The 19,540-nt window shown below is 42.3% G+C and overlaps 1 protein-coding gene across 2 annotated transcripts in view; it reads left to right on the top strand.

The window, feature by feature from the left end:
* Positions 1–16,103: 16,103 nt before the first annotated feature.
* The window catches only part of GUCY1A2 (guanylate cyclase 1 soluble subunit alpha 2), a 352,258-nt gene continuing 348,821 nt past the window's right edge, over positions 16,104–19,540 (top strand). For both annotated transcript variants that reach the window (XR_008557856.1, XM_028132015.2), the window contains exon 1: positions 16,104–16,418. Coding sequence is in view for 1 of the 2 variants with exons in the window: in XM_028132015.2 (XP_027987816.2) it covers positions 16,122–16,418 (297 nt within the window). In the remaining variant the exon portion in view is untranslated. The remainder of the gene's footprint in view (positions 16,419–19,540) is intronic.

The raw sequence follows: 19,540 nt of genomic DNA, 5'->3' as shown, positions 1-19,540 counted from the left end.
TATAGAGCATACCAATATTATGAAAGTCAAAAGATATGATGGAAAATATCTACTCCATGCCAGATATTTCTCCTATAATGCTTCTTTTGGTAGACACAGGTGCTAGAGACTTGACAAATCATTGATAGACCATCGTGCTAATTTTTCAAATGGCAGAATTATGTTTTGATATTTATTTCTTAGGACAGAATTTATTATTCTTTATCTCTCCTTCTTTCAAGATTTTAATCTGAAAAAGTACTGCCATAAGTACTTCTATCACAAGTACTACTTTCACTAATTATTCAGGCTACTCCTGTAATTGTGTGCCACATTTTATCATTTTTACACTTCCATATTTAACTACAGTCATGGATTTCTTTTCTTTTTTTAAAAAAATTTCTTCATTGATTAAGGTATCACATATTTGTCCTCTTATGGATTTCTTAATGATGGGATATATCCTGAGAAATATGTTGTTAGGTGATGGTCATTAAGTGACTATCATCGACTGCAAGTACACAAATGTAGCTTACACACCTAGGTTACATGGCACAGCCTATTGCTCTAGGCTACAAACCTGTGCAGTATGTTACTATACTGAATACTGTAAGTAATTATGTAAGTATTTGTGTATCTAAACATATCTAAATGTAGAACAAACAGAGTAAATATACAGTTTAAAAGATAAAAACTGGTACACCTGCTATAGGACACTTACCATGGGGCACTTAAGGACTGGAAATTGCAATGGGTGAGTCAGTGAGTGAGTGATGAGTGAATGTGAGGCCTAGGACATTGCTGTACCCTACGTAAACGGGTCACACAAGGCCTCCCCCTGTTTCTGACAGTGTCAGAAATAGAACATTGAACTGTCAATGATGCTCTACAAACGGGGATGTGGGCTGGATTGATTAGAAATAATCAAGGAGCAACTGGCTGAGTAAGGCACAGATCACCACAATAGTGACTGTCAGGAGGGAGTGAAAGGTGGCCTGAGGAGCAGTAGAAATAAGAAACCACGATGCAGAGATAAAGGAACATAGGGGGTTGTCATGGCGATGTGGTTTTGGCTGTTGCATGTTGGTGCAGTGGTCAGGTTAAGGAACTTGGTGGTAGTCATAAAAAAAAAAGGGTGTGTAACATGGAGGTGGTGTAGTACTCAGGAATATACTGTATATTGTTAATCCTCACCAGAGGAGATTTTTTCCATTGACTTTTTAGAGAATGGCAGGGATGGGGAGAGACAGAGAGAGAGAAACATTAATGTGAGAGAGAGACACATCGACTGGTTGCTTCCCACAGGTGCCCCAATTGGGACCAGGGATTGAGCCTGCAACCGAGGTAGGTGCCCTTGACTGGAATGGAACCCATGACCCTTCGGTTCACAGGCCTATGCTCTAACCACTGAGATAAACTGGCTAGGGCAGGATTCAATTTTTTTACTTTGGAAGTTTGTTTTTGGTTTCATTGACTCTATCTGGCACAAAGGACTCTCTCTGGCATTGAATTGGTGGAAGAAATAAAACTTATCTATGCTTTACAGCATTATAACTTGAAAATATTTCCAAAGTACAGGGTCAGGCTGGCTCCACACTATCACAGAAAGCTTTTATTAAAGTGGCAGTGGCACTTAATCCCCGTTATTGTAGCTCTTGTGGACCTGTGTCTTTGTATAGGATCTTAACCTTTTGCACTCGGATGTCGAGTGTGACTTGACACGATTAGCATCGGTAGCAGCTCATATGTATTTGAAATATAAAAAAATCCAAATAAATAAGTTTGTATGAAAAGAAACTCCAGTTTTTTATTCTACTGCCGCGCTTTGTAAAATCTGGGGTATTTAAAAAATTAAATCCTGAGTAGAATAAAGGAATCGAGAAAAAAGCAAGGGAATGCAAAGGGTTAAGTCCTCAACAAAGAATTTACATAATGTAAATTCTAGACCATCAGCTAGATCTGGGAGGGCTCTAGTGCCCTCTAAGTATGTAATGCTGGGGATATCTCCTCTTTTAAACAGGCCACTGGCTGACTGATTGGGAGGTGATCTGTCAAAATTAAGGTCTTATGAGTGAGAGGGACTCTATTGCCAAGCCCCAAAGATATTGCTGCTGTCAGAGAAAAAAAATCCTCCTGAACCACGTATCCTTACATTTCTTAGTGGAAATTCAGCTTCATTATAATCTTATGGAACCATCATCATATATGTGGTTTGTTGTTGACAAAAACATTATGTGGAACATGACTGAATTTTTTACCTAATTAGTACCGATATTTCCAACACTTAAATATCACCACCCATAGCTATTTTTCTACTTTTCTTTAACCATCATCCTAGCTGGTTAAATCAGATACAGTCACTTAATCCTTATTCAATACTGCCACTTCTTTTTTCCTTCTTCTTTCATAGTTAATTTTGGGTATCTGAGGGTTGTACTCCTTACCAATTATTTTTTAAATTTTTACTGCTATGAACTTAACGTCTTTTCTATACATCTCTCTATATTGTACGGCTTTGTTCTTCTTCCTTCCCCCGCTGCTCCCCTTCTACAGATTCTTATTGTGCACATGTTCAAATTCCTCTACTCTCCTATAGTATTTGACTGGATAACCAGGCCTTTATTTGTTGATTATCACTTGTTGGAGTAGTTGGAGGATATGCATTTATTTTATATTATCTCCATGTGGAAATAAGGGTAGAGAATAAAACAGTATATACCTGATATCTCCCACTCATTGCAAACTGACTTCCAGTTGTCACTAAAACTATTCTCTTTAAGTTTCCCAAAGATTTCTAATTGCAAATTCTAAGAATATTTTCCATTACAAATGGTATTATTGAACTACTTTGCCATGTTTAAATATTGAGTCCTACATTCTGAAAATTCTTTGGCAAGACATTCTTTTAATTCTTCCTAGTCCTTGTCATTCCATTCTCTCTCCCATCTGAAAGCTGTCCTTCTTAGATGTTGGTGTTGCTCAAGTATTTTTGTTTGCTTTTATTTTGACTACTAGAGGCCCGTGCACAAAATTAGTGCACGGCGGGGGGGGGGGGGGGGTGTCCCTTAGCCCAGCCTGCACCCTCTCCAATCTGGGACCCCTCGAAGGATGTCCGACTGCCCGTTTAGACCTGATCCCAGTAGGATCGGGCCTAAACAGGCAGTCCGACATCCCTCTCACAATCCAGGACTGCTGGCTCCCAACTGCTCGCCTGCCTGCCTTCCTGATTGCCCCTAACTGCTTCTGCCTGCCAGCCTGATCACCCTCTAATCACTCCCCTGCCAGCCTGATTGCCCCTAATTGCCCTTCCCTGCAGGCCTGATCCCCCCCAACTGCCCTTCCCTGCAGGCCTGGTCACCCCCAACTTCCCTCCTCTGCCGGCCTTGTCACCCCTAACTGCCCTCCCCTGCAGGCTTGATTGCCTCCAACTACCCTCCCTTGCAAGCCTGATCCTTTCCATCTGCCCTCCCCTGCTGGCCATCTTGTGGTGGCCATCTTGTGTCCACATGGGGCAGCCATCTTTGACCACATGGGGGCAGCCATCTTGTGTATTGGAGTGATGGTCAATTTGCATATTACTCTTTTATTAGATAGGATATCCTCTCTATGTATGTTTCCTGTTGCTGATGTAATAAATTACTACAAACTTAGTGGCTTAAAACAACACAAATTCATCCTTTTAGGGTTTTGGAGGTCAGTTGTTGCAAGATCAGTTTCACTGGACTAAAGTGTTGCAAGGGCTGGAGGTGATGGGGAGAGGATATGTTTCTGGTGTCTTCCAGCTTTTAGTAACTACCTGCTCTCATGTGCTTGGTCTCCTTCTCCATTTTCAAACACATCACTCATATCTCTGATTCTGTCATCACTTTCTCCTGCAACTCTGATTCCTCCTGCATTCTCCTTATAAGGACCTTGTGGTTACAATATTGAGTTTCCTCAATAATCCAGCATAATCTCTGTATCTCAATTCTTTTAATTTAACCACATACTTAAATACCTTTTTGCCACATAAAGTAACATTCATAAATTCCAGGCATTAGGATCTGGAGATCATTATTCAGCCTGTCACACTCTTGTGATACTCCTTCATTCTTAAGTTTTGTTGAAAACCTAAATGGTCATGATTTCTGTATCTGCATCTCCTACCCAGCTTTCTCTCTTGCATTCAATATCCATGTGTCTAATGCTTGCTAGACATTTTCATCTGGATCTATTTCAAATTCCATTATGCGACATAGACCTTATTGTCTTCACTGTACCATTTTCTCTTCCTGTGCTCTCTATATCAGTTAATGGTCTCCATAACTGAAACATGGGGTCACTTTGAAAAACCTCACCCCTCTCTCAGTTCCTATGCTAAATCAGTCATAATGTTCTGTTAATTAACTTCCATATATTTATCTAATCTGTGCCATCTAGTGCATCTTTATTTCTTTTGCCAAATGGGATGATAGTATTTAATTCTTGTGAACCTATTACGTCAACTTCACAGATGGAATCAAATCATAGGGAGATGGTTGGGATTTAAACATTGGCTCTAGCTTCTTCTACTGCCCTAGTTAACATCCTTGTACCTTTTCTGGGTTCCTCAGACAGCCTCCTAACCATTTTCCTTGAGAAAGTTTTGGCTCTTCAAGACTATTCTTCATGTCGCAGTCACATAATCCTTCTGATATACACGGCTCTCTGTGATCTGAGACCTGTCTACCTCTTATTACCATATTCTGCTGAGCCCTGCTTTAACTTCACACTCCAGCAATTTTAAACTCATATTTCTTGGTGTACTTATGTTGTTTTTCAATTTTGTGCCTTTATTCCTCCTGACCCACTACCTAGAATACTCTGCCTTTAACTCCCCTGTCTTCAAAGAACTACTTATTCTTTTAAAACTCAGCTTAGACATCTTCACTTCCAACAAGGTATGTACACTTCATTTTTTTAAAACTCTATTGTTGAATCCTGGAAAATAAAGACTGTTTTATCCTCTTGTCTCTTCACAATACATAGTACAATGCCAACACAAAGTATTACTCAATAAATGCTTGTTGAATGAAGGAATACATTAATATATATGTTGGTTTTATTATATTTTCAATAAAATCAGAAATATTCTTTGTGTCTTCTTCATGGGTCTTTAGACAATAATGACAGTAGAGGCAATTACCAGGCTGAAGAAAAGCAAACGAAGCTATTTTTTTGTCAATCCTCACCTGAGGATATTTTTCCATTGATTTTTTTTTCCCTAGAGAAAGTGGAAGGGAGGAAGAGAGAGTGGGAGGGGTGGGGAGAGAAAGAAAAAGAGAGAGAGAGAAGAGAGAGAGAGAGAGAGAGAGAGAGAAATGTGAGAAAGACACATTGATTAGTTGCCTCCAACATGCACTTTCCTATCAACTGAACCTGCAACCCAGGTACATGCTCTTGACCAGGAATTGAACCTGAGCTCTTTTGGAGCATGGGCCAATGCTCTAACCATTGAGGAACACTGTCCAGGGTCTAATTCTATTTTTTATATGGATTTCTGTTTTAATAAAAATTGCTTTATACAAAATGAAAAATAAAATAAATCATGAAATTAATGTTTAATACAAAAAAGAATGATTCTATTACCCTTAAGAAAGTATTTTCTATTTTTCCTTGTTCAAAATAAGTAAGTTAAAGGCATAATGAAGAAAACATGTAAAGGACCTTTATTCATACATAAATTCCTCATACAATTAGTGATAGAAGTAAAATTCCTCATACTATTAGTGATAGAAGTAAAATTCCTTCTTGTTTGTATATGTATCAAATCAGGCATGAAAGTACCAATAACTTGTTCCAACTTGTCAATTTACTCCACAGCTATATGTCTATTTTGTATCTCACAAACTGGGTACTAAAAACTTTGAATAAAAAGGATTGGTTTTCTTTGTGAAAAGAACATGCAGCTTTGTTTGGAACAATGGATCTTGCCACAATCTAATATCAACTTGTTATTGATTGCTGTATTCCAGTGAATTTGAGTGACAATATAGCTTTGCCAATACTTGCCAAACATTTGCTCATGTTTACTTAATTCTCAAATGTATAAAGGATATCACAATCTATTTTATACATTTACATTAGTTTTTAGTGATTAATATTGACTTCTTTTTAAATCTGGCCAGATTTTATAGAAATTATGTTATGCCATTTGTATAATGAGAATAAGGTATTGTCATGGACAATAGTTTGGTAAAGGCCAAGGGAGGGGGAGGGGGAGGGGGAGGTGAGTGAAGGTGGGCAAGGGGAGGAGAAGGGGGACACTTGCAATTGTGTCAAAATTAAATTTTTTTCATTAAAAAATAAGTAAATAAACTGCAATAATAAAGCTTTACAAATATAAAAAAAGACTAAGGTATTATTTTTTGCTAACGGAAAACTACCAACAAAAAGCAAACAGTAAAAAGCAAAGGTGTTCATTTTTGAAATAGGACACCATGTAGAGCAGGGAACAACTAAGGAAGAAATGCTGCTACAATAATCGGAAATCAAGGACACTGAGAATCTATGACCTCATCAGCCTGGCGACAATTAACTTTATTATGGTTCATTACATAATCTGAAAATACAAGCATAATGTAAACCACGAAAAATGAAGAAGTGACAAGAACTATGGGTAGAGAACAAGTTGCACATTTTCCCTCGGTGGCTCTAATGCTATTTGAGTTTTAAAAGTACTGTAGTTATCTTGTTAAACATTTTTGGAAGTAATCAATTATGATATTTGAATGGGGCATTTGCATTTATACTCTAACCAAATTATTTAAACTACACTTTGAGGAATTTAAAATTGCAAGTGGTGTGGCTACTGCCTTATAAAAATGGACAGTAACTATGGGAAATTTGGGACATGACTCTTGATTTCAAAACCTCTTTTATTTGTTTTCTCCCACAAAAGTAGTGAGCACTCTCAGTTGTGGTATCTCTGAACAAAGATGCCATTTGTTAAAATGCTTAGTAATATAGTCATCTGTGCTTTCCCTAAGATGCTCTCTTCATATTGTGCAGAGTTGGTGACCTCATCTAGCCATTGCTTCAATATCATTCCCATCTGGTCATTTCAAATACTGCCTGTCCATTCCTGTTGGCTGGTCTTAGTTGTAGGATTGTATTTATTGCTGGCCATTTGAGTCATCTTTTCAAATCTCAGTATCCACACAGCCACGTCTCTCTCTCTCTCTCTATTCTCCTTGCCTCCTGGACCTCCTGGACCTGGCTGACAGTGCTTTCAAAGTATATAATTGTTCTGGCTCCCTAACTGACGAGAAATTCCTGAGAGCCAAGCATTCTAGTTTGTGTGGATGAACATTCTCTTCTGATTATTGAAAACAAAAGGTAGCAAGCTCAAACATTTTCTCTGGAAGAAAGGGGCAGTGTATTGGATTTAGTGTCAGAGCGTAACATATTTGGTATGAGTCAAGGTGGGATGATTTTTCTTGACCAACCTTGATTAAAATCCTCTTCACTGAGTCAATCAAGTCACAGTCTTAGGACACCAAATGAAGGATTTGGGGGCCTCTTCATTAAGTACAAAAACACAACTGGCCCTAACATAGAAGTGGCACTTGCTATATCTTTTTTTTTTTTTTTTTTGGTCCCATTAAAAAATGGTTTCTGTAGAGGGTAGTTTTTCTTTGTATTTATTTATTAATGACTGATGTGCTTTGAAAATTGGCCATGTTAGACCATAAGAAGGTGAAATAAAGAGGCTGATGTACTTTATTGACTTGGATTATATTCTTGGATAATATCATAGGTAGATAATATATAGCAAGTATGTTCCAAATTTGAGTGATATAAAAATGGTGTGTGTGTGTGTGTGTGTGTGTGTGTGTGTGTGTGTCTGCACGTGCGCGCGCTATTACGTGTAGTGGGGGAGATCATGAACAGGTTACATACCTAAATTTTCATGGTATGCAACTGATTTCCTAAACAACTGAGGCAGTTGGACCTGCTAGTTTATGTTCCTGGGACTAATGGACTGTTATTGGATGGGTAGCTTCTTTTGATCTGTACAACACTCTATTCATGGCACTTCTCAGGTCTCCATAGTAAGGCCTTTTACAATCTGGTCTTTATTTTCTTAATCTGATTTCTCATTATTCCTCAGTACAATCACATTCTCTGATTCAGATTGGATGGCATTCCCAGTATATCCAAACACAGCATACTCTCTTCCTTCTCCATGCCCAGTTCATTCGTTTCCATCCATTTCACATTTTACTCATTCTTCAAACACCAATTCCAGTCTCATTTTTCTAATAAAGAGATATCTGAAGTTCATTTATTTTTTTACTTAAAATATTATAATACTTATTTTCCATATGACATCTGATCTGGTACTATTTTGTAATGCTATTTAATTTCTGGTATTATTTAATTTCTCTTATGGTTATTAGAGTGTAACTTTTTCAAAGGCCAGGACCATATCTGATCTTTATAATATCCACTTGTGCTTGGTTTAACACCAACATTTCAGTCACACACATACGTGTTGAGATGAATGGATATGGATGAATTAAATTAGCCACAATGAGTATGTGTAACTGGATCAATAAAAATCTATTTTTACTACCTAAGAAAAGAACTCAAATGATATTTTCTACAAATAATGAGCTAGACTTTTCTTCCCTCCCCAAGGGATAGTCTTTCTTAGAGACAGCCTTCTAAAATAGAACTATGAAATGAGATTTTGCAGTGCTAAGAGCCCTACCAGTGATTAACTATGTGCCAATGGACCATGGACAGGTTCCTCAATCTTTGGATGCCTTTGCTTCTCTATCAACAAAATGCAATAAAGTACCTTCTTTTCCCTGCTTGAAAGTAGAAATCATAGGTAATAATGAGTCCTACCCTTGCCTTTCTTGTTATTTTCAAACAAAGAATAATTATCAAGGTTTCAGGGTCAGTTTAAAAAAACACACACAAAAATCTTTTAAAAATATTTCATGAGGTACTATTGTTCAGCTAAACAATCAGCATATACAACCTTTGGTAAAAAGATTATATGTATAAGAAAGGTCAAGAGCAAATATTTTGCGTCTTTCTAAATTATTTTGTTTCTTATTATATATTCAAAGCTTAGTTGGTAGATAATTAATGAATTGAAACTTTATACATTTGTAAACTACAGAACAATGTACTACACATAAATCACACTTAAGGTAATATTCTGTACACAAATTTATTATAAGAGAAAATGACAGTAAGATGCATAATTTTCATTTTACATTTGTAAGCTCTTATTGTCTATTTACTCATTTAGAGTCTGTAATCAAGATAAAGGACAAGCATTTCTGAGAACCTGGGGAGGGCCGAGCAACCAGAGTCACAGTTCCCCAAATAATGCACCAGCCGCCCTGGTGCTGGAGTGACTGCGCAGGAGGGATGGCTTAGAAATCTGAGGGAAACGCAGCATTACTGAGCATCTGTGGAAAACTGAGCAAATTCTTAGCATGGCTTTAACATTCGATTTGCTATGTTTTTAATTACTTCATACATTTGTGAAGGTGGGTATTGGGAAGTTATTACAATAAAAAGCAAGAGCTACAGGAAAATCAACGTGGAACAGAAAATGAAGGTGGCAATGTCTAATTTCATCCCAAGGTTTGTGAAGCCGTGCAGTACCCAACTTATTTAGTTAAAATTACTAATTTAACAATTTTAATTATTTAAGAATTAAATAAAATGCTATTTTCCACTTTACATGTGTTTTCAAGTGCTACTAAGTTGTTAGGATATAAATAAATGCATATTAAATTATGTGGGCGCAACTACCATATACATGGAATTGTTAGGTGTTTCTTTTGGCTAAGGGTGCTGTTAAAAATTAGTTAGAAAACCTGAAAACCAAGAAAGTTTGGGAATTTTCTTCTCTGAGGTAAAAGTGCGAAGACCTTATCGGATGGAGCAGGCACACGGGCAGTTTACGTCTGCACAACCTGCAGGGAAACACAGAATCCCTGTTGGGAGCTGGGAGTTGGGACTTGGGCTTTGGAAGGACTGTCTACATAGATACATGCTGCCCATTGGGAAACAAGCATTCCTCTACTTATGTGGCCCCAGTAAGATCCTGTGCAAATTATAGAGATGGAGCATTTTCCTCTTAGTTCGCTGTGGAGGTACAGATGCCTGTCCATTTTTGTATACCAAAAGAGGACTGTATGATCATTTTGCTCACTGTAAGGAGAACTGAGAGAAATGGGTAAACATATTTTATCTTGAAGGTTTCACATCTTTTGGTGGAGAAATGTATCAGATTTATTTTAGCACACACTTGTGTTTTTAAGCTTGAACTAATCTATTTATTGCTGAAGTCACTCATTTCAATATCCACATTGAAAGTTTTTCCAGAAGTGATTACAGCATGAGTATAAATTGTAATTTGTTTTTTTAAATTTCTTACACAGAAAATTTTTCCTATTAATTATTTTAAGAGATGTGAGTACATTGCCACTTAATCATTATTAGGAACATTTGGTTAATGTTTATTTTATATCTAGTGACAAGGGTACAATATTTTATTCTTAATGTTAATACTTTTAAGAATTCTAACATTTATGTTAAAATTGAATTTCAAAAATAGATTATTTTAAAATAATGATTAAATAATAGATTGCATATTGGTGACAAATTGAAAATATTTAAGTAAATGTCTATTAACATTAACAAGGTTACATCAAGATACTTATCGATAATTCATGCTTATTATTGTTCACTGTCAAGCTTAATAAGTTGCAGACAGGAGGATATAATTCTTTTCTATAATATAATAAAGCAGACAGAAGAATTAGGTTATGAAAAGACAGGGAGAGGCTGAACATCTAACCAAATACAATTGAGTTGAAATTTTTCTTTTTTTATCCATTTAATTCTGTGGGCCATGTTCACGGTAGCTTCATCTAAGCAAAAGACTTTAGGCAGCTATGGAAGGGATTTGCAGGGGAATTGCATTCTCAGAAAGGACAGGGAGAAAAAAAGAGAAGCTGACCTTGCAATGTGCAAGGGGAAATTTTTCTAGACACAAGGTATATCTGAAAGAAAATGGATAACTCCCCAAATAGAAAACTTATAACATATTGGGATTGGTGATATCCTAGAGATTTTACCCAACCCTTTTAAATGAGAGGTGGGGGGTCTGTGCCCCAAAGAGGTTAGGTAACTTGCTTTTGATCTCGTGGCCAGTTATTAGCAGAACATCTCCTACAAAGTAGAGCTTCTGCACAGACCAGGGCTCTTCCAATGCCATTGTGCTCCAGGGAATAATTCCAATATGTTAATTGTGTGTGTAATATTTATTGGCCATGCAATAAACAGCAGACGTTCATTAATCAGCTGTTTTTTTTTCTCTGTGTTTTAAGGACATTTGAGGACAATTACAAGAGGCAGGCAGGAAGCATGTTTCAAAGGAAATAACATGGACTTAGGAGTCAGGCCTGGAATTCTGACTAATATTTATCAGCTTCATGACCTTGGGGAAGACATTTTAGAACTCGGTGCAAGACTTTTCGTATTTGCAAAATTGGAAGAATACGACCTATTGTGGCAATGTAAATATTAAATGAAGCAACAAGTAAACAGGCCCTCGTCCATACTAGATTCCTCCACAAATGTTACTTTTACTTAAATAGATTTGGGAAGGCAAAGGTTTGGAAATAAATTGGAAAGCAAAGGGTTTGGGTGGAATGAAGTATTTAGGAAAATTATTAAAGGCTACGGTGGACCACATGACAGAACATTGCTGTTATTAGACATATAAAGACAATACTGTACACAGAGAAAGGCACAGTAATCTTCCCATTTAATCTGCACCTAATACCTGAAAAAGAATCCTAACTTCAAAAAAGTGTGTAGAGAGCTAATGATGCTGAAGATAAAAAGGTTGGGAACAGTAGACGGCGTTGACTTACAGGGTCTCTCCTCAGAGGAGGATGGATTTCTGCAGTGCGAAGCCACTTATGGCCACTTAGTCAGGCAAGGAAGAGAGTACTGTCTGCAAAGGCACCAAAAGATGCTGACTACTCTCCCCCTTTCTTGCGTTCTTGGATATGGTGGCCTCAACACAAGGCAGTCCTCCACTAATTCACAAGTACCTTTCTCCTACAAAGTCTACCAAGAGTTGCATTGACTTTTTGGTTTTTCTCTATTTCCTCCTTGCCCCTCCCAACTCTTGTTTTGATTAACAAGTCCCGGATCCCTTTAGGATGGTTTTGTGATGAAATATAACCATCAAATGATGAGTTGCATTATCTTCCATGTGTCCCTTTATACACGAACACAATAGTTGATTCTTCTCATTTTGATATTTTCCTTAATATTAAGTTTTCCCTACAAAATTATGCAAGAATATAAAGCACAGTATATCTACCCTTATTTGTTCACAATCTCTCACTGAGAAAGTATGTTTGCCCTCTTTTAAATGGAGAATGTGAGGAAGAGGGAGGCATAGAAAGATCTCCAGGAAACATGGACAAAGGATTAACCTACAGGGGAGGAGTAGGTGTTATGTGTGTTAATTTCTAGGTTAGGGATCCAGAAAAACTTGCCCTAGTTAAGAGATCACCAGCTATTATATTTCTTTAGAAGAACTTGCTTTAATGTCACATGTTCAGCTCCTGTGAGTCTCCAGGTTTATGCAAAGGTTGACTAGGAGGAGCGTTCCTCAGTCTCCTGACATCAGGCAGGAACTCCACTCCAGGGGATGCTTATCAGATGTCGCAGGTTTTCCTGCTGGAGACTTGGGTGGATGGACACAAATTAGGAAAGAGTGTGGAGCTCTGCGTTGTAAAGAATGTGGGGAGTGAGGGCTGCTTGTAGTTTTTACTTGAATTTGACAGAGGCGGATTTTCCTTAACGACTTCTCTGGTTAAGGAAACTTAACGACTTCTCTGGTGAATTTTCCTTAACTACTTCTCTGAAAATCAAATTAAACAAGGCAAAGTACGTGGCAGGAGTTCATAAATAGCAATGCTGTATGCGAAGGTAAGGCACACACAGCCACCGATGATGTTTTATGTTTAAAGGGGAAACAGTCACCATTATTAAGGTGGAGACACTACTCTCTTAAGGAGTCCTCCCCAATGCTTGATCAATCTGAAGTGAGTTCTCAGGTGCCCTCCCCAACTTCACAAGCAAACCAAGTACATTCCTGCACTTCCCCCCAACAGGGGCCCGGGCTTTAAGGGATTTATTGAAGCACAATACATAGAGCAGAAATGGACTTGTGGGCAGGCATAGGCAAGTTTCCTTTTCTTCCATCCCAGCTGAAACTTCATTTTCCTAAAGTGTTTGGATTCCTTTTACTAGCTCTAAGGCTTGCACATTTAAAAAAAAAAATGGAGAAGAGGTTATTCCTATCGTCTCCCTTTAAAAATGTTAATTCAAATATGGAACACAGGGCTCTTCCTATCGAGAGCCTTTGACCCCAGCTCCTGAACAAAAACGCAAAGGAGGCCCTGGCAACCCTGAATGCAGATGATAGACCGTCTCTCGCTAGGCCTCCGTTTATTTATAGTCTAAAAATCAGTGGGAAAATCAGGATCAAAGGCAGGCTAATTCACACAGAAAACTCTAGGACCACTTCACGTGGCTGGATTCTATAAAGAGTCTTTGATTCCCAAGTGGTTCACACGAGGCAAAAACGTCCGGTGGGTTCAGAGTTCTTTCTGGCAATAAACCTCCAGTGTAAACAGGAAGACTCTGGGGGCCTCTTGCAAATTTTAGGAACAAATTGTACTCATTACTCAGCACTCAGTCATTTTGACTTTGAGACAAGAGTCAGAATGATTAGTAAAAGTTGGGGTTTTTAAGTTCAATGTAAAGGCTATTTACCATAACCACACAGAACAGTGTGTGTGTGTGTGTGTGTGTGTGTGTGTGTGTGTGTGTGTATTAGCAGTTTTTAAAAATATATATTATATTGATTTCAGAGAGGAAGGGAGAGGGAGAGAGAGATAGAAACATCAATGATGAGAGAGAATCATTGATGGTCTGCCTTCTGCACACCCTCCTATTGGGGATCGAATCTACAACCTGGGCATGTGCCCTTGACTGAAATTGAACCTGGGACCCTTCAGTCCACAGGCCAACACTCTACCCACTGAGCCAAACCAGCGAGGGCTGTATTAGTAGTTTTATTAAAAGAATGTGAAGGGCCTAATGCTATTTAGTACCCTTAATAGAAGCTGTAAAGTTGTATGACTATAAAGCACTTGACAATTACATCATCATTACTAAGACAAGAACTAAGCACTCCAACTTATGCCATGATCAATACTGCACAGCAAGAATTTGAGACAGTTTCCCCAAAGTTGGAATTGTGTAATTTTCAAAAGAACCATCCTTTGTATTTCAGAAAAAAGGTCAGTGAAACAAGAATCGATGACTGTTCTTTACGATAAAAAGTGTAATTGTGTCTGATTTCCAGTGGAAACAAAACAAAACAAAGGGGCTTTGGCCTTGGTGTCATTAGGGAGCTAAAGCCTGAGCCCTGAACTTTTCTTTCCCGGGAAGGGAAAGGTGGGGAGGATGCTCATCTGATTTGTCGCGGAGGGAGCACAGCCTAGGTCCCCTCTTCCAGGACAATCCTATCTGCTCCCTCCCGTCCTCCCCCCCTCCCAATGTCAGAACAAGTCTGAGGCTTTTCTGGAGCCAAAGCCAGCGCAGTGGGGCCGGGTGCTTGGGGCGGCTGCTGGTTTGCAATGAAGCAGCTCCACCACAAACTCTCAGCAAGGGCTGTGCTCGCGCTGTGACGCTTCTCTCCTTGGGCTGGGAAAGCCTTTCTCCCACTCCCCTTAGCTTGCCGGGCAGCGACTGCAGCCAAGTGCAAACAGATCGTGTATTTGGCACAAAGAGGAGGGGCAAGGGGTCACCCGCCGGGTTCCCGCCAGCCCGGTCCTAGGTGGTGGAGTCTGCAGAACTGTCCCCCGGCCCGGGACGCAGCTGACGCGGCCGCAGGTGGCACGCGGAGCTGTCCAGCACCAGCGGGGAGCCGGGAGCCGGGAGCCCGGAGCCCCGCGCGCCCAGCGGGCCGCCGACGCTCCGCAGCCGCGCTCTCGGCCGAGCGGGACGCCGTCCTCATTCTGCGCCGCCCGCTCTGGGTTCGCTCCGAGCCACGCGGCCCCCGGGGCGGCGAGCCCTGGTCCCCACGAGCTGCTTCGGCAGAATAGGCGCCAACACGTGGCCCCTTCCCTTCTCCTTTGTAAGCGTCTCCCCTAAAATGGGTGGGCTGGCCCGCTCGGCCTTCCCCCCAGCGCAGAACTTCCTAAATGAAGTCCAAGGAAGGCGGGAAAGGACAAATATGGACCGTCACCCCCCACTTCGCGCGCTCAGGCTTCCCCTAGGAGGATCCCCTCCTCGCCGCGCCCGCCGGACCCGTCTGCGCCCCAGCCGCCCCCTCCGCGGGCGAGGGGTAGGCGTTTGGGGTGAGGGCCTGTGGTCGGATCTGAACTAGGGTGCACTCCTCGGAGGAGCAGACGGTGGGAGCGGGGAGGGCGCACGGAGGACGGCAACCCAGTGTCCTTGTTGCTCCCGAAACGTGGCGACAGGCAAGGCAGAGACTCCCAATGAGTATGATGGCGACACGTGATACAGGCGGAGGGAGGCTTGGGGGGTGGCGGATAAAGGGAGACGGAGGGGGGCGGGCTGCAAGGAGAGAGGCGGGAGGAGCGGGGAAGGGGGGCGAGCCGGGCGCGCGGGCGGCGGCAGCCTCTGCCTCCGGGACGCACGGGCCGCAGCCCTCCCCGCGAGCCGCGCCGCGCGGCCGCACACTCGGGGCTCCCCGCGAGCCGGAGCGCGGCGCACGGCGATGCGCCGAGGCGGGCGCTGAGGCGGCGCCGCGCGAGCTGCAGCCGAGGCGGCGGCGGCCCCCCCAGCCCAGCCCAGCCCAGCCCGGCGCCGCCGCCGAGCCCGGGCCCCAGCGAGCGGCGGCGCCCAAGTTCCCGCCATGAGCTGCGGGCTCTGCGGGCTCCGCGGGCTCCGCGGCTCCGGAGACTCCCTCCCGGCGGAGCGCGATCGCGGCGCCCCGCGGCCCCGACGCGCCTAAACGCCGCCGCTCGCCGGTCCCGCTCCCGCCGCCGCCCGCGTCCCGGCCGCCACCTCGGCCCCGCAGCGCCGCTCGCAGCATGTCTCGAAGGAAGATTTCGTCCGAGTCCTTCAGCTCCCTGGGCTCCGACTACCTGGAGACCAGCCCCGAGGAGGAGGGCGAGTGCCCCCTGTCCAGGCTCTGCTGGAACGGCAGCCGGAGTCCGCCCGGCCAGCCCGAGGCCAGCGCGGCCGCCGCCGCCGCCGCCGCCGCCACGGCTGCCTCCACCGCCGCCTCCGCCGCCGCCGCCGCCGCCGGGGCCAGGAGGGCGCAGCGCCGGAGGCGGGTCAACCTGGACTCGCTGGGCGAGAGCATCAGCCGCCTGACGGCGCCCTCGGTGAGCCGGGCGCGGGGCCGGGCGTCGGGAGGGGACGGGGATCGGGAAAGTTGGCGCCGGGCGAGTCGGGCGTGCACAGAGCCCGACCGCTGGGGGGCGGCCCGGCCTCAGCCCGCCGGCCTGGGGTTCCTGTGGCCCCGGGCGAGACCCCGACCTCTGGGCCCTGGGGCCAGGGGCGTTAGAGCTCGCCAAAGGAGTAAGACCTCGCCCTCGGGGGGCGGGGGGGGGGGGTCCTCGGGTCTCGGGGCCTGCCCGCCCACCCCAGCCTCTCGTTCATCCTGACGGCCCAGGGCTCCTTCGCACCCACCTGTTTTCTTCCTCCCAAACTTTCCCAGGCGCTGTGTCCGCAGATCCCATTCCCATGCCCTTCATCTCTGTTGTCCCAAAGGGGCGCCTGCCCCTTCCGGGAAACCCTTCCTCTCCTTTTTCCCACACTCTTGTTCTGAGCGTGACCTCCTCTGACATCTCTGAATTCCACAGGCTATCTGCATTCTGGGACGCATCCCTTTTCTCCAGTCTTCAGGCACTGGCTGTCAGATAACTTGTTGAGTTGCCTTCTGATGAAACAAACAAACAAACAAACAAACAAAAAGACACTCCCCCCCCCCAAAACCCCTCTCATTTCTTTCCCTCCACCCCATAGACTTTTTTACTTATTCACTGAGCGTGATTAGCTCAACCTTCTTCTCTGGGCAACTCTGGTGTCTGGTTTTCTAAAGCTCCCTGCTATTTCTTGCACCTGCACACCCAACCTCCCCTCTGTTTCCCCTGGCTTCTCCAGGGCTTTTTCACTCACTTTCTCGTACCTTCCTTATATTAAGACCTTCATAAAGATCTGTTGAGTGAGCAAATGCCTTCCTAGCCCTCGAAACTGGTGCTCATTCCGGGATGACTGTATCAGCAGTTCCAGGTGTGCCAGACTCCCCTGGTTCCAGGCATCCTTCCAGAGCACGTCTGCTCATTCCTGCTCAGCCGTTGCAGCCACCCTTGACTCGGTCCATTTGCAGGAATGCCAGACCTGTGTTTTAGTCTTTCTGTCTGTGCGACCTCTGCTTCGAAGGAATCCACAGTACTGCAGACAGAATCGGGAAAAGACGCAGAGTCCAAGCCCCGTCCGCCTTTCATTCCCACCCTGACCTTGGATACAAGGGCTTCCACTCCCCACAGCACCTTTGCCTACTCTCCCTTGAGCCTTCTACTTCTCTGGAGTCTCCAAAATTAAATTGAACTTTGACCTTGTTCGGCTACTCTTGAGTCTCCTTGTGAAAATCCTCTTGCAGCTGATGGTAGTCCTGCAAATATCCCGGTGGCCCTGGCATTCATGGGGCATGATCTTTTCTTTGAACCACGACACTACTCTTCGGTTATCTTCCTTTTCTTGTATGTTTTTGCCTTCAGTTTACCTTCTGTCACCTCTCCCATGTTACTCATTCGTAATTGATACCATAGGAAACAAAAACTCAGAATGGGTTGGCTGCTGCTTGCTGCTCTTTACTGTAAATAAATCTCCCAGAAAGTGTAATTTTAGGAACTATTTGATGTTGTTGAACCTAAGTCTTTATTAAAAGAGCCCAGTGCATCCGTAGGTTTGTGTAAATATCTACAGCAACATTTGTGCAATATACTAAATCTTTAGTACAACAGATCCATATCTGAATACGATGATTTTACTAAAGATAATGATTCGTTTTGGGGGAATTTAAAAAAAAATAATCTTGGAGTTTTCTTTTTTACGTAAGAATCAGAATTTACAAATATGTAAAAAAGCAATGGTGGTGTCCGCGGTAATGCTAATTTAACCTGCAGGAGGAGTAGATAAAAGAAACAGAACCCAGGTGGTTACTACCGGAACTAGGGGGAGGAAATACTCTCTAATTTTTACCTTTATAAGTAAAATCTGAACAACACTGGCTTTTTGCTGGATAAAAGGAATGCACCCCAGTAATGGGTTTTAGGATAAGAAATTTGGAAATTATTGTGGTGATCTAATAAATGCAACAGCTACATGTACTTGCCATGCTGTAAATCTTCTCCATTTTGAAAGCTGGTGAACATAGCGTAAACATTTTCAACATCATAGTTTCTGTATGAATAAATCTCATTGGCTGACCATGTTGCCAACAGACTTAGTCACACGAATAGAACAGAGGTTATATTTTAAAGCAGTAACTTGTTTCTGTGGTTGCCAACCCCCCACCCTGTTTTCTGTTATTTGGTGAGCTAGAACATTGCTTCAAAAAGTTCTAGTAGATTCATTCCCCTGCACTGTCAGGATTCTAAACTTCTCCGAAAATACTTGAGGAGACAGTTGATGTCCTGCCTTTTATTTCTGGTTGTTTTGATGGTTATGAGCCGTCTTGCATTTGTCACAATATACTTCAGGAAAAACTGTGTTTTCTATGGAAGCTCTCTTCTCCTTAGTGGCTTCATCATGGAATGCTGTCCACTGGAGACTTATTACTCATTCATAATAATTCGCAAGTAGGAAAATGGAGTGATTTTAATAAATACTAGCATATTGTCAAGGAATGAAACTAGTTGTTTGATCAATGGGATATTCAAAGTCTGGTTTTTGATATTTTGAAAGTCATTTTTATATACATTGATGTTGGATTTAAAGATTATAACACATTATACCAGTTTAAGAATAAAAGTAAATTGAATTGATGTAATTTATAAAAATTCCGGAATTTGGGAGACCTGATTTTCATTCCTTGTGCCTTGGACAACTAAACATTTTTATAGCGCCGTCCATATCATTTTAACTCCAGGATCCTTCTCATTTGTAAGGTATTATACTTAGGGTCCCCCCTTATTCTGGGATTATACAGAGACATATAATATATTACCAAGCTTTTGATAAACTGCCATAATGACATATAAAAGAAAAATAAGCACACATGAGTTTTAAATTTTTGAGGGAAGTAGATTACTTTCTTAAGTAGGAGCATCAGAGCCATATTTATTCCACCCAATTATTAAGCGATATTGGAGGACCTACTATGTGGCAAGTATTGTGCAAAGCACGGGCAGTACAATAGCCAGAAGAAAAAAAAAATTCCCAGTCTTGGACCTCATCGACTTCTTTCATTATAGCCTGTATTTTAATGAAACTGTATTGA

The sequence above is a fragment of the Eptesicus fuscus genome, chromosome 13, assembly GCF_027574615.1.
Source record: "Eptesicus fuscus isolate TK198812 chromosome 13, DD_ASM_mEF_20220401, whole genome shotgun sequence".
Taxonomy (NCBI): domain Eukaryota; kingdom Metazoa; phylum Chordata; class Mammalia; order Chiroptera; family Vespertilionidae; genus Eptesicus; species Eptesicus fuscus.
This window is presented reverse-complemented; position numbering and strand designations above follow the sequence as displayed.